At 33.1% G+C, this 12050-nt stretch overlaps 1 protein-coding gene across 2 annotated transcripts in view; it reads left to right on the top strand.

Moving 5' to 3' along the window:
* The window catches only part of CRISPLD1 (cysteine rich secretory protein LCCL domain containing 1), a 181043-nt gene extending 173441 nt beyond the window's left edge, over nt 1-7602 (top strand). For both annotated transcript variants that reach the window (XM_044657947.1, XM_044657948.1), the window contains 2 exons: nt 6805-6935; nt 7516-7602. In XM_044657947.1, the coding sequence (XP_044513882.1) occupies nt 6805-6935; nt 7516-7567 (183 nt within the window). In that variant the 3' untranslated portion in view covers nt 7568-7602. The remainder of the gene's footprint in view (nt 1-6804; nt 6936-7515) is intronic.
* Nucleotides 7603-12050: the final 4448 nt, after the last annotated feature.

Raw genomic sequence — 12050 nt, 5'->3', positions numbered from 1 at the left:
TGTGTGTGTGTGTGTGTGTGTGTGTGTGTGGTTTGTTTGTTTTCTTGGCCCAAAAAAGGAGAAAAAAGAAATGTAAAAATAAGTTCAACAAATTTTTTCTATTGTCACATTTGCACAAAAAGGAATGAGAAAGAAAAAGAAATATAGGTCAGAGTTTCTTTTTATATTTATGAATGTATATTCATTATAAAATATATTTTTCAGGGTATACTGTCCTCGCAATTGCATGCAAGCGAACCCGCACTATGCTCGTGTAATTGGAACTAGAATTTATTCTGATGTAAGTAGCCTGATTTATATAACTCTAAAGTACTTACACCTGTGAACTATATACCATTAATTTTTTATATCTTCACATGACAAGGCAAGGAAAAATTATAGGTTAATGTACACTCATTTAAAACAAATGCATATTAGAGTTAGAAAATAAATATTCATAATTTTCTGATCATAGACACTATTCTCCTTCTGCCAATGTCTTTATTCCTGAGGATTGAATTAAACTGGCTGAGACTAAGTAAAAATGTGGAATCAAATTTAAAAAATACACACACACACACACACACACACACACACACACACATATATATTGCTATTTTTTTCTTGTAACGTAGTTCTTCTCTAACTCATGGAGAGAGATTTCTTGTGATATTATTGGAAAGAGGAAAAAAAGGTCATTTCTTGGTGTTAAGTGCAAGGGAAAAATAAAATTTATCAAATATTAAAAGTACTTTTATTGTCAATATGACATTTTAGGATCCTAGATTCTAGTGGGCACGGCAAGTTTAGTAACTAAGAAAAACCTGATAGATGAGGTATATGGAAATAAATTGTGTAACTAAAATCAGGAGGGTTTAGCAGGGGAGCTATCATGGCAGAGAAAAATATTTATGTTAGATTTTAAAGTATAGTTTAGCATGAAGGAATGGCCACTACATTCTAGGTAAGTCTCAAACTGAGAGATGAGCAAGCTACATGCAGGGTTTAGGAGAAGGTGGTTTGCTCATCTACAGTGAAAAGTTTGAGCTCACTCCCACATGAATAATCTGAAAGCAATTAATATAGAAGTGTAGAAGAGAGCTGCTCCCATGAACTTGTAGATGGAAGTGTCTTTATGACATATTGCAGGGTTTTAAGTTCTTGGAAATCACATAAGCCATCCCTGAGGAAGATGATTATTGCTTTCATGAGTCATGAAAAACTCATGTTTCTCGGTGTTCTCAACAAGTCCTAGAATGTTAGAGCTAGAAGTTAGAAAACTAGCATATTTCATTATATATAGATGAAGAAACTGACCGCCCCCAAAAGGGAAATCATTTGCCCAAGGTCAGAGCTGGGATACAACTTTTGTCTTCTGTTGATCAGTCTAGTATTGTTTTACTGTCCAGAAATAGTAGTCCTTGTTGTCATCTTCTCTCATCCTCCAGACAATCAGTTCCCTAGACCTATTGGTGTTGTCTTCTTACCTTCGTCCCTTTCCATCTCTACAGCTACTGCCCTCGTTCCCAGGACCTTCACCCCCTTCCCTGCTTCCTATGCTCCATTTTAACTTTTTCTTTCTAAAGCACAGCTCTTATGTTATTCTTCTCAAAACATCTTTAATGAGTCTCATTTGCTTATCTACTAACCTCTCAAGACATTAAAAGCTCTTATTTATCTACTCTTAGGAAAATTTTCCAAAAAAGATCTTTTGTTACTATCCCAATGGCCAGCATTTTAAATATATATCTTTAATAGCTTAAAAGTTCACTAAGACTTTTGGAATATCCTATATTTGTTGAATTAAAGAATCCTCAGAGAATGAGAAACTCTCTATAAAGTAAACATTGCAGGTAATTATAACTTTTTTGGAGGGAGAGGCTATTTACTTTGTACCTGTAAAATATATATCTATATCTATATCAAATCTATATAAATAAAAATAAAAATATAACAAAAATTATTTTTGTTAATATATATTTATATTTATATATATTGTTGTAGACTTGGTACTAAAACAGAAAGAAATAACATACATTTTATTATTTCTTTCTGTTTTAGTACCAAGTCTGCAACAACTTGGTACTAAAACAGAAAGAAATTATATATATATATACATATATATATATATATAGTGCCAAATCCACTACAACTTGGTACTAAAACAGAAAGAAATAATATTATTTTTACCAAGTCTACAACAAAGAGTAAGGCGTAGGCAAATGAGGTTGAATGATTTGCCCAGGGTCACACATCTAAGAAGTGGCCGAGGTCAAATTTGAACCCAGGTCCTCCCAACTCCAGACCTGGTACTCTATCCACTGTGCCACCTAGCTGCCCCCGTACCTATAATAATCAACAGTTTCCTAGATTCTTTAAAGATTAAGTGACTTTACAAGGGTTCACACAGCCAGTATATTTCAGAGGTAGAAGTTGAGACCGGAATTTCTGGTGCTGAAGCTGACTGACTATACATTTTTTTTAAATTTTTATTTAATTTATTAATTTATAAAATTTCTCCATGGTTACTGGATTCATGTTCTATCCTTCCCCTCCTCCCACTCCTTCCTATAGTCCACACACAATTCCACTGGGTTTTACATGTGTCATTGATCAAGACCTATTTCCATATTATTGATATTTACACTTTGACTGACTATACATTCTACCACAACAATAATAACAATAATAATCTCTAACATTGTATAGCACTTATGATATGACTAACAAAAGTGCATTACAAATATTACCTTATGTAAGATTTATTTGAATGTCCAAAACTTCAAGTATTATATTTGATGAAGTTTATTATCTAACAAAATAGAACCACATGGCTAAGTTTTTCTACCTGCTCAAAAAGCCCACTCAAACAAGGCTGAGATAGGAAGATAAGAGAGTGAGAGATGGAATTCCACAGAATTTATATCCTGTCAATGTCAGCACATAACAATAGGAAGAGAGTGGGGTGCTGGGAATTGTAGTTTTTAGGGTAACAGACTCTAATTACACACTTATTTCAGCCTCACAACAACCCTAAGAGATAAATGATAATATTATCCCCATTTTACTGATGAGGAAACTGAGGCAAAAGGAGATTGTGACTTACAAAAGTTCACAGAGCTGGTATATGTCAAAGTTATGAGCTGAGACCAAGTTTTCCTGGTACTGAGGCTGATTCTCTATACACTATACCATCTCTGAACATAATCGACCCCTTTCTTAATTACTGAGTTTACAGTAATTAAACTTGAGTTCTTTTGCTAGTCTGGGAGACAGGATGCTTCTTACCTCCTTGTTGATACAGGGCTATTTATTCCACCCCAAAGACATTCTTCTTTTGTTTGATGTTTTCCATTATTTTGGGAGAATGGAAAAAAAAAAGTAACATTGGGAACTGAGACCTGGGTCGTACTACCAGTTCTGCTAATAGATAATAATGTGATCATCTTGGGTTCACCTTTTCTGCTTCCTGGTCAATTAAAGAGATTTATAGGTTGAACTTTCTTCTTCTTCCCTCTGCTCTCAGCTGTGTTCCACTTTCCATTCCATCTCTTTATTTTTTGCTGCCATGTTTTTTATTCATTATATTTGAGTACATACAGAAGGTGCGTGACTCAGCTACTCTTTATGAGGAAAAGTACATTTGTGATTAACTAGGCTGCTTATAAATCTTTTCAGGGTATATGTATTTATGTTTGCGACTATTTTCTAGATACTTAATGTAGGAAAATATGGCTTCTGACTGAGTATTTCATATTACTCTACAAGTTTAGTAAATTATTTTAGTTTAACATCTTCTATAAGATTAATAATTTAGTAAATTATTTCAGTTCAACATCTTCCAGAAGTAAGATTTCTTTAGTATACCCATATTAATAGTTTTATAACATCTGCATTGAAATATTCTCAGTTACTGATTTCCTAAGTAAGATATTCCATTATAAATGTATCTACTTCTTTAAGAATACAATGAATGAAAGTCTACCATTCTCATAGTATTCCAGCAGAATTATTTGGCTGCCCATAGTGTAAGCTCAAGTTAATTTTAGATGGAAGATTGAGTTGCAGGAATTAAGATCCTGGTAAATTTGAAGATTCAATAACATGTTTTAAAATATGCCATTCAACCTCAAGGATGAAAGCTTCACTTTATATAAAGTAGAAAATGGCTGAGGGTGGAGGAAGGTGGTATGTTACAGGTAAAACCCCAGAGACCATAAGAGGAGGAGACAGAATTAGGTTCAAGTTCCAACCCTGGCCTCGATTTCCATGTCCTTGGGTAAGCCACTTAAACTCTCAGTTTCCTCATTTGTAAAATCAGGAGATTAGATTAGATGGTCTCTGAAATTCACTTCAGCTTTATATTTGTGTCCTTGTGAACTGAATTGCCTCTTTGTTGCTCACTATATATACAGATACAGTTCACGCATGTAATTCTTGAGAAAAGATTTTGGATTTTCATTCTAGTTAATTGCAAATTCTCTGTGTTCAATATAAAGGAGTACCGTTGTTTCCACTATAAATTCCTCATTGTTTTCACACTGTGCATCTTTGTTCTGGTAAAGACTGGGTATGAAGAGAAAATCCCTTTCGACCTTTGAACTCGATCAGGAATGCATACCAGCTGCCCAGGCATAGGAGAAACAATTGCTTAAGAATACTTTAAAGTGCTTAAAGTTTAATGAATGGTATATCCAGGCACTTTTTATTGCCTTTGGAAAATGTTGATAATTCTCTTCTAACAGAACAGGATAAATCATGAAATATGTGCTGAATTACTGTTAATCCCATTTGTTATGAATTATATCTAATGCAAATATTACTTGAGTGAAGGGCTTAAAACCATGATTAAAATGCCTTTGCAGACTCATGATGTACATTTGTAGATAGCAGCCAGTTCACTGTGTTACAAAAGGGAAGAAATGATTAAGGAGCTTGGCATTTAGATTCCCTGATAGGTTAAATACCAAAAGATAACAGAAAGTAAGGTTGTGTAATTGTGGAAGAAATGTTTACATTAACCTGTAATGCTCATGAGACAGAACATATGTGCAGAAAATTTAAAAAAAAAGCAGTAGTCTAAATCAATGAAATAAGGATTAAAAGAAGAAAAATAAGGACATGGGATGGGGATGGTCTTTGTCTTGCTTGGGGGTGTTTAGGAAGTCTTGAAGAAAAAGAGTACATAGTTTTGCCTAACCATAGTCAGCTATACAAATATTTCAGTAGAATATTTGGAAGAAAGGAAATGTTATGCAAAAATACTTTGAAGAATTTAAAGATTATAATTTATTCCTCACAGAAGTTCTTAATCTGTTCTCTGTGAATATGGTTTAAAATATTTTAATAACTATATTTCAGAATAATTGACTTCCTTTGTGATTTTACAAATTCTATTTTACATATTTAAAAATATTCCAATAATGAAGGGATCCATATACCTTACTAGATTGTCAAGTTGTCCATGACATACAAAAGTTTAACCCCTGCTCTGGGAATAGGATATTTCTCATAACTTTGAAGGGATTTGAAATGCAAACACTTTCCATTCAACCAGTGAATATTTTATTTTCCATATCAATTCCACCTCAATATAAGTTTTTTTTTTCCTGTAATGGATAACAAAAACATTTATATTAAGGGAAATTATCTCTATCTCATGATCTTTATCTCGTGCTGTGGCTTTAAAAATTAACTACTGACTGACCAGCCTCCTGATGAGTGAACGTTTCCATTTTTTACCAGTCTGGTCCTTGGTCAACAGAATACCATTCTGTTTCTACACCTTTTTCTTTATGACTTTCCAGCACAGTAGAACCTCTTAGACATCGTTTTATATTGGCATAGTGTTAAGTATCAGAATAGAACAAAAAAAAAGGAAGTGGAGAAGTCTTCTAGTTTTTCCACCATCACCCAGCCTTTCATTCTGAATCCCACTGTTTTTTACACAACACTGCTGATTCCCAGAAGATTATATATTGAGTTGAAAGGGTTAGTAAAATAATTTGTGCCCATAACAGTCATTCAAAATTTTATGAAAATGATGTTATTAATGATAGTAACATTTAATGATAACTTCTAATTGAATATGATAAAATAATGATTGAAAAGCACCAGAAATGCTACTGTACTCAGTGTAATTAATTATAAGACATTCCATATTCCATTTCAAACCAACTATTCAGTCAACAGCTATCATTAAAAATATAGTAGAATCTGTGGCTATTTTTTCTTCCTTATTCAATAATAGGAAGTGCCATTTCCAAATGAAACCCCCAAGAGGGAAAAAAAAAACAAAAAACTGTGAGTACATGCAAAATGGACAAACTAGGAATTCTTTGTTCTGAATCACATTGGTTTGTATTAATGAAAGGTTCCAAGTCCAAGAGGGATAAATAACCTTGAAAGGAGAGCAAACCAACTAGTTTATTATCTGACTTCTACCATCTACCTGTTTGTGAAGGGTAAATTTAAGCAGTGGTACCTAAACAGAGGATTATGTACCTGATTATTTCAATCATTCCTTTGGCTCATTTGACCAGAATTTTCTTATTTGACCTTTTTTTCATATCTCCAGACATTAGTTCCCAGATTGACAGTAGAGCAGAGATAGATAGATGACCTCGAATCTAATGTCATACATTACATCTATGAACCCATGTAATTTGTTGATTTATCAAAGCCCTTCAGATGTTCAATATATGTTGTTAGTTGTGTCCTTATATTTATTTAAATTTAAATTTACCATCAATTTTTCATATGTAATATAAGGAAACAATTAGAAAAGGAGACATATTAATAATTTTTTTTCTTTCACCCTTTCAGGTATCTAGCATTTGCAGAGCAGCTGTTCATGCTGGTGTAGTTCGTAATCAGGGTGGTTATGTGGATGTCATGCCAGTAGACAAGAGAAAAGTTTATATTGCCTCTTTTCAGAATGGCATCTTCTCAGAAAGGTAACACCTATACTTATCACCTACTATAATTTATCTATTTCTCGGTTAATAGGTTTATGTAGTTGATATGGCTTAAAGGTCAAGAGACTAGGGCAGCATATGGGTTTTTCATGCTTGTATAATAGTTGGCCCTTAAATTACTGGAGAATCTGCAGTACCAGAACTTCCTTTCTCCTGTAAGCTTATAATTCATAGGCTGAAAAGCTGATTACAAGTCAGAACAACTCTATTGTTAATTGATTTTTCAAGAAATATTTGATAAATGAGTTTTCTTTTCTCTCTAGGATTTTCTAGATTAAAATTATAAATGATAAGAAAACAGTTTTTTGGCTTTGTAGGCTGTATAACTAACGTATATATGTGTGTGTGTGTGTGTGTGTGTGTGTGTGTGTGTTTAAGTAAATGGTAAACTTGGTTTTTCTCAAGGCTCCAGTCACTCCCTGATTTGAAAATTAAATTCTATTTTCCTTACCTACTTTACTAAGGAACAAATTATTTGAGAATTTAGAAGCAAGGATGTTGTTCTCATAAACATTTATTCATACACACCCATAATTCATGCATTTTTATTCTTTTGCAGTTTGCAGAATCCTCCAGGAGGAAAAGCATTCAGAGTATTTGCTGTTGTTTGAATAGGACAAATGAAATACACAATATTAAAAAGAGCACTTGGAAGGGGATCGTAAAGATTAATGAAAATGCTATGCTGTACTTCCAAATTGTATAAAGCTGTAATATTGTTGTATAGAAAACATCAACTTTTTGCAGCCCCCCAAAGTGTCAGTTGCATGTAAATCTGGATAAACTCTGTAAAATAAAAGCATGGGATATTATTGGGAAAATATCTTGAATATGAAAGTTTCACAAATCCTGTGTTAAATATTGCTATATTTTCTTAGCAATTATTTCTATTATGGTTAATTACATAGTCATACATGTTCTATTTTTCCTTGATCTGAATGTTATTATGTGGTGCTTTCTGTATGCCACTGATATAATAAATCTAAAAGTATAAATGGATTAACTCAGAGAGATCACCTATTGCATTTAAAAATAGCTAACTGAAAATGAATAGAAACTGTGCTGTCACAATTTCCATTTTCCAGTCTGCTATTACTTACCCGAATAAGCTCCAGTGTTTTCAAGTTTTTTCTGTACAGTTTTTCCTCATCTTTTAGGTTTAGGCATGAGTTGAGTTCACACTTCATATTAATTTTTTTCCTTTTTTGTAAACAGATTGCCAATCTCAAAACCAAATCTACCTAAAAAAATTGATAAAAGATAATTAGATGCCTCAGAATCTTTCAAATCAAATACATAGTCCCAAAATGGACCATGTATTTAATGGTAGGTGGAATAAAACAGCAGTAATGATGTAAATATATGCATAGTGGTCATATAGTATATATAGTAGAAACAAGAGTAAACAGATTGAAGATTTCATGTACTCTTGAAATTAAAATCATACCTTTTTTGTTTTATATCCTGGCAAATACTCCTGCAGGCCAGGATGTATAGGGGCAAAATGTCTTAGGAAGATGAATTCATTTAATTGCTTCACCATTGCCATTGATTTTCTTTATGGTGAATGGCCTCATGCATTAATTTTTACCATATTATGGTATATGAAAAACATATAATGGTAATGTTATGTTTGTTTCTATGAAAAATGTATTGTGCTTTAAGACTAAAAAGCTGTTATACTTTATTTTTGGTATTTTTTTTTCTGCTTGTGAATTTACTATTTTCTTCTTCCCATAAATATATTGACATTCTTCATGTTTCAGAGTTGGGCTTTTTTTCCCTATCCTTATTTGCTGCGTGGACTACCTCATATAGTTAAGCAAGTTTATTTAGGCTTAGCAATGATTTTGAATAAAATGAATAAGTGTTCTTGCAAATAGCAACTTCATAGGTATTTTCTTCTGGTTTTATATTAACATAAAAACCACACTGGAAAGGAACCAGGAGAGAGGTGAAAGACTCAAAAGTAGACTCTATTTTTTATGGCTGTAGAAAAAAAAAAGTTGACTATTTAGAAGAGTTTTAGTCATGAAAGCGTTCAGAAATTGAACAAATGTGTGCTCATCAGGTTAGTGGCATTGTGGCAGAGGCAGTGGTGTTGAGAGAAAAAAAGGTGTTGAGCTCAGGTCAGAGATGGAAAAGGAAGAAGGTTAGATGAGAGCTGTGACGATCCTTTGCTTTTCTTTGCATGCTCAGGAAAGCATTAATGCTTCTTGACCAACTGACTGACTGAATACAAAAGTGATTTGAGTGGAGAGATGGTTGCTAGAGAACAGAGTTACTTGCAAATTTGAGGAATATCATACATGATAATGCTTCATTTATCCAGCACTGCTTGGGGATAGTGTCCCTGGTAAGAAGAATTTCTAGCTAACTCATATTTACTCCAAATTTTTCACTGCAGATATTTTAGGTGAAAGTATTTTTTCTGAAGAAAAGCTATATTTGTGTATATATATGTACACACATGTGCACATATATGTTTATATGTATAGGTGTCTATGTAAATTTGCCTTTCTGTCATGAGGCAAAAAAGAAATGGATGACATTCAACAAAAGGCAGCCATCTCTTTGATTACTCAGAATCATTTTAAGTATTTTTCTCTGGGTTTTAATACAGCAATGCTGTGAGAGGTTGAGTAGTACAGAGCTGTTTTTCCCTACATTAAATGGTGCTAGGCTCCTGCACATTCTTAGACACATTTATTTTTTAATGGTTTTTTTCCTGTCTCCTCCATTGTAGTCAGGTTTTGCTACAATCACTTCTTCCTGATGTTTTCTGCCTTTAACTGGTTCCCTATCCCTATTTTCCAGCTGATTTGCTACTTCTAATTTTCTATAGGCAGCAAAAACACATAACGAAATTTCTTTTCATTCTTAGGTAAGAAAGGCAGTCTTGTAATCAACTCTCAGATTACTTTTATCTACCTGGTCTTATTTTATGTGCATCTAGTTGTTAAAAAATTGTCTGCCCTATTAGAATGTATGACACCTGGGGAAAGGTACATTTCAATGTTTATTTTTTCTTTATTTTTTGCCTTTCCCTCTTCTCTGGTACATAATATCATTCTTGGAGTATAAAAATCAATCTGTTTTCATTGTGTTGACTCACTTCTTAAAGAAAGGCAGAATGAGGACAACAAGGAAGTGATAATCCCAACTATCTGCAGTGCCCTGGTCAGACTACAGATGGAATAATTTTTGCTCAATTGTGCACATAGCATTTTAGTGAAGATAAGGTGAACTGGGTGAGTTGGACAGAAATTAGATGACCTGGGTGAATTGGATAGAAATTAAAGAAGAGTCAGCAGTATGAGAAAAGGTTTTCAGTTCATGCCATAAGAAGATGCGTAGAAAACACTGGGGATACATAGGATATATCCTATAAAAAGTAGCATTTCAAAATGTTAACTGTGTTAAAATTCTTGAAGAATTATCATGTGAGAGGGGAATAGTCCTACTTAGATCTGCTCTAGGAGCCATAAATGGATCAATGGTGCTATGAAGCAAATTTTAGCCTGATGTAAAGAAATATTTTCTGACAGTTAAAATTGCCCCCAAATCAAATGGTCTGTCTTGTAAAGTAACAGGGTTCCCTCTCTCTGGAATTCCTCAAGCAAAAAATGGGTGAAAGATTTGTCAGTATGTTGTATAGGAGGATCCTTGTGTAATTATAGTTTGAACCTAGATTTTCTTTGAAAAGTGCTATCAGACTGAAATCCTGTAGTTCTCCAATTTCTTCCTGTTACATCAAATCTCTTGCTAACTTTCAAAATACACACCTATCTCATGTGCTCACCATTAATCCTGATGCATGTTTATCAAACATGCCTTTCTTCTATATTATCATTGTCTCTTTTATCTTTTGTAACATTATGTCTAATGGCTCAAATCAATTTTTCCAATTTGAATGTTGCACAATAGCTCACAAGCAAATTTAAAAAAAAAACACTTCAAGTGATTGATGGAAGCAGGTACACTGTAAATGTTTGCGGCATTAGATTCCATATATGGGAATAAATAAATAAAAAGGTCAAATTCTTCCTCATGATTAACTTTGTACATAAAGATTTTTATAATAAAATCAAATCAATTTTTTTCCTAAATGATCTGCTGAATTTTGTTATACAGTAAAGAAACCTATTGCTTTTTTCTATTTATAATAAGTCTAGTCAATTTCTGTTATTGTGTCAGAAGAATTGAAAAATTTTCTGGCAAGCAAACTGTGCTAAGTACAGAAAAAGCTATCATTTCATGCCCAAAGGATCAATCCCAAATTCTAGATTTGGACTAGCTCAGTGCAAAAAGAATAGTACTGTCAGAGTTGAGTTAATCACAAATGATGTCAGGAGTTAACCCTACCCTGGCACTGTGATGACTGATTCAAGAGTTGAAAAGAAGAGCTTAGTGAAATTCTCTGATCCTCTTTAATTAATTTAGTACAAATTGTGTGTTAAATTAAGTCATTTTTTCTCTCCTTTCCTATAATCTCACAGTTATATTAGGGGGCTTAGAAATTTAGCTATTGTCAGTCACCACTGCTTGTTAAATAGACTCATTAATACTTGACAAGTAATCAAGCAATAATATTTTTAGGAAAACAATGCTACTGATATCATTCAATTATGAGAAACAAATAACTTTAATGGCTTAGAAATCCCTTGCAGAAGAGTTTTTCTTTTTTTTCTCATTCTGAATTTAAACATCCTAAAATGAGTATGTACACATTCTAAGGATAATACAAAATAAAAGAATTGTTTATGAAGCCATGAATGTCTATTCCATACTACCTGCTTTTTTACGATGTGTGTCTTTACTTAATTCTTTCAAAGGAAAGGGCAGCTGGGTGGCACAGTAGATAGAATGCCAGACCTAGGGTCAGGAAGAGCCAAATTCAAATTTGACCTTAGAAACTTACTAGCTGTGTGACCCTGGGCAAATCACTTAATCTTGTTTGCCTTCATCTATGAAAGAAGCTGGAAAAAAGAAATGGCAAACCATTCTAGTATCTTTGCCCAGTAAACTATGAAGGGTTACCAAGAGTTGAACAAGACAATTCAACAAGCAAATTTATATATATATATATATATA

This window comes from Gracilinanus agilis, chromosome 1 (assembly GCF_016433145.1).
Source record: "Gracilinanus agilis isolate LMUSP501 chromosome 1, AgileGrace, whole genome shotgun sequence".
NCBI classification, from domain to species: Eukaryota; Metazoa; Chordata; class Mammalia; order Didelphimorphia; family Didelphidae; genus Gracilinanus; species Gracilinanus agilis.
This window is presented reverse-complemented; position numbering and strand designations above follow the sequence as displayed.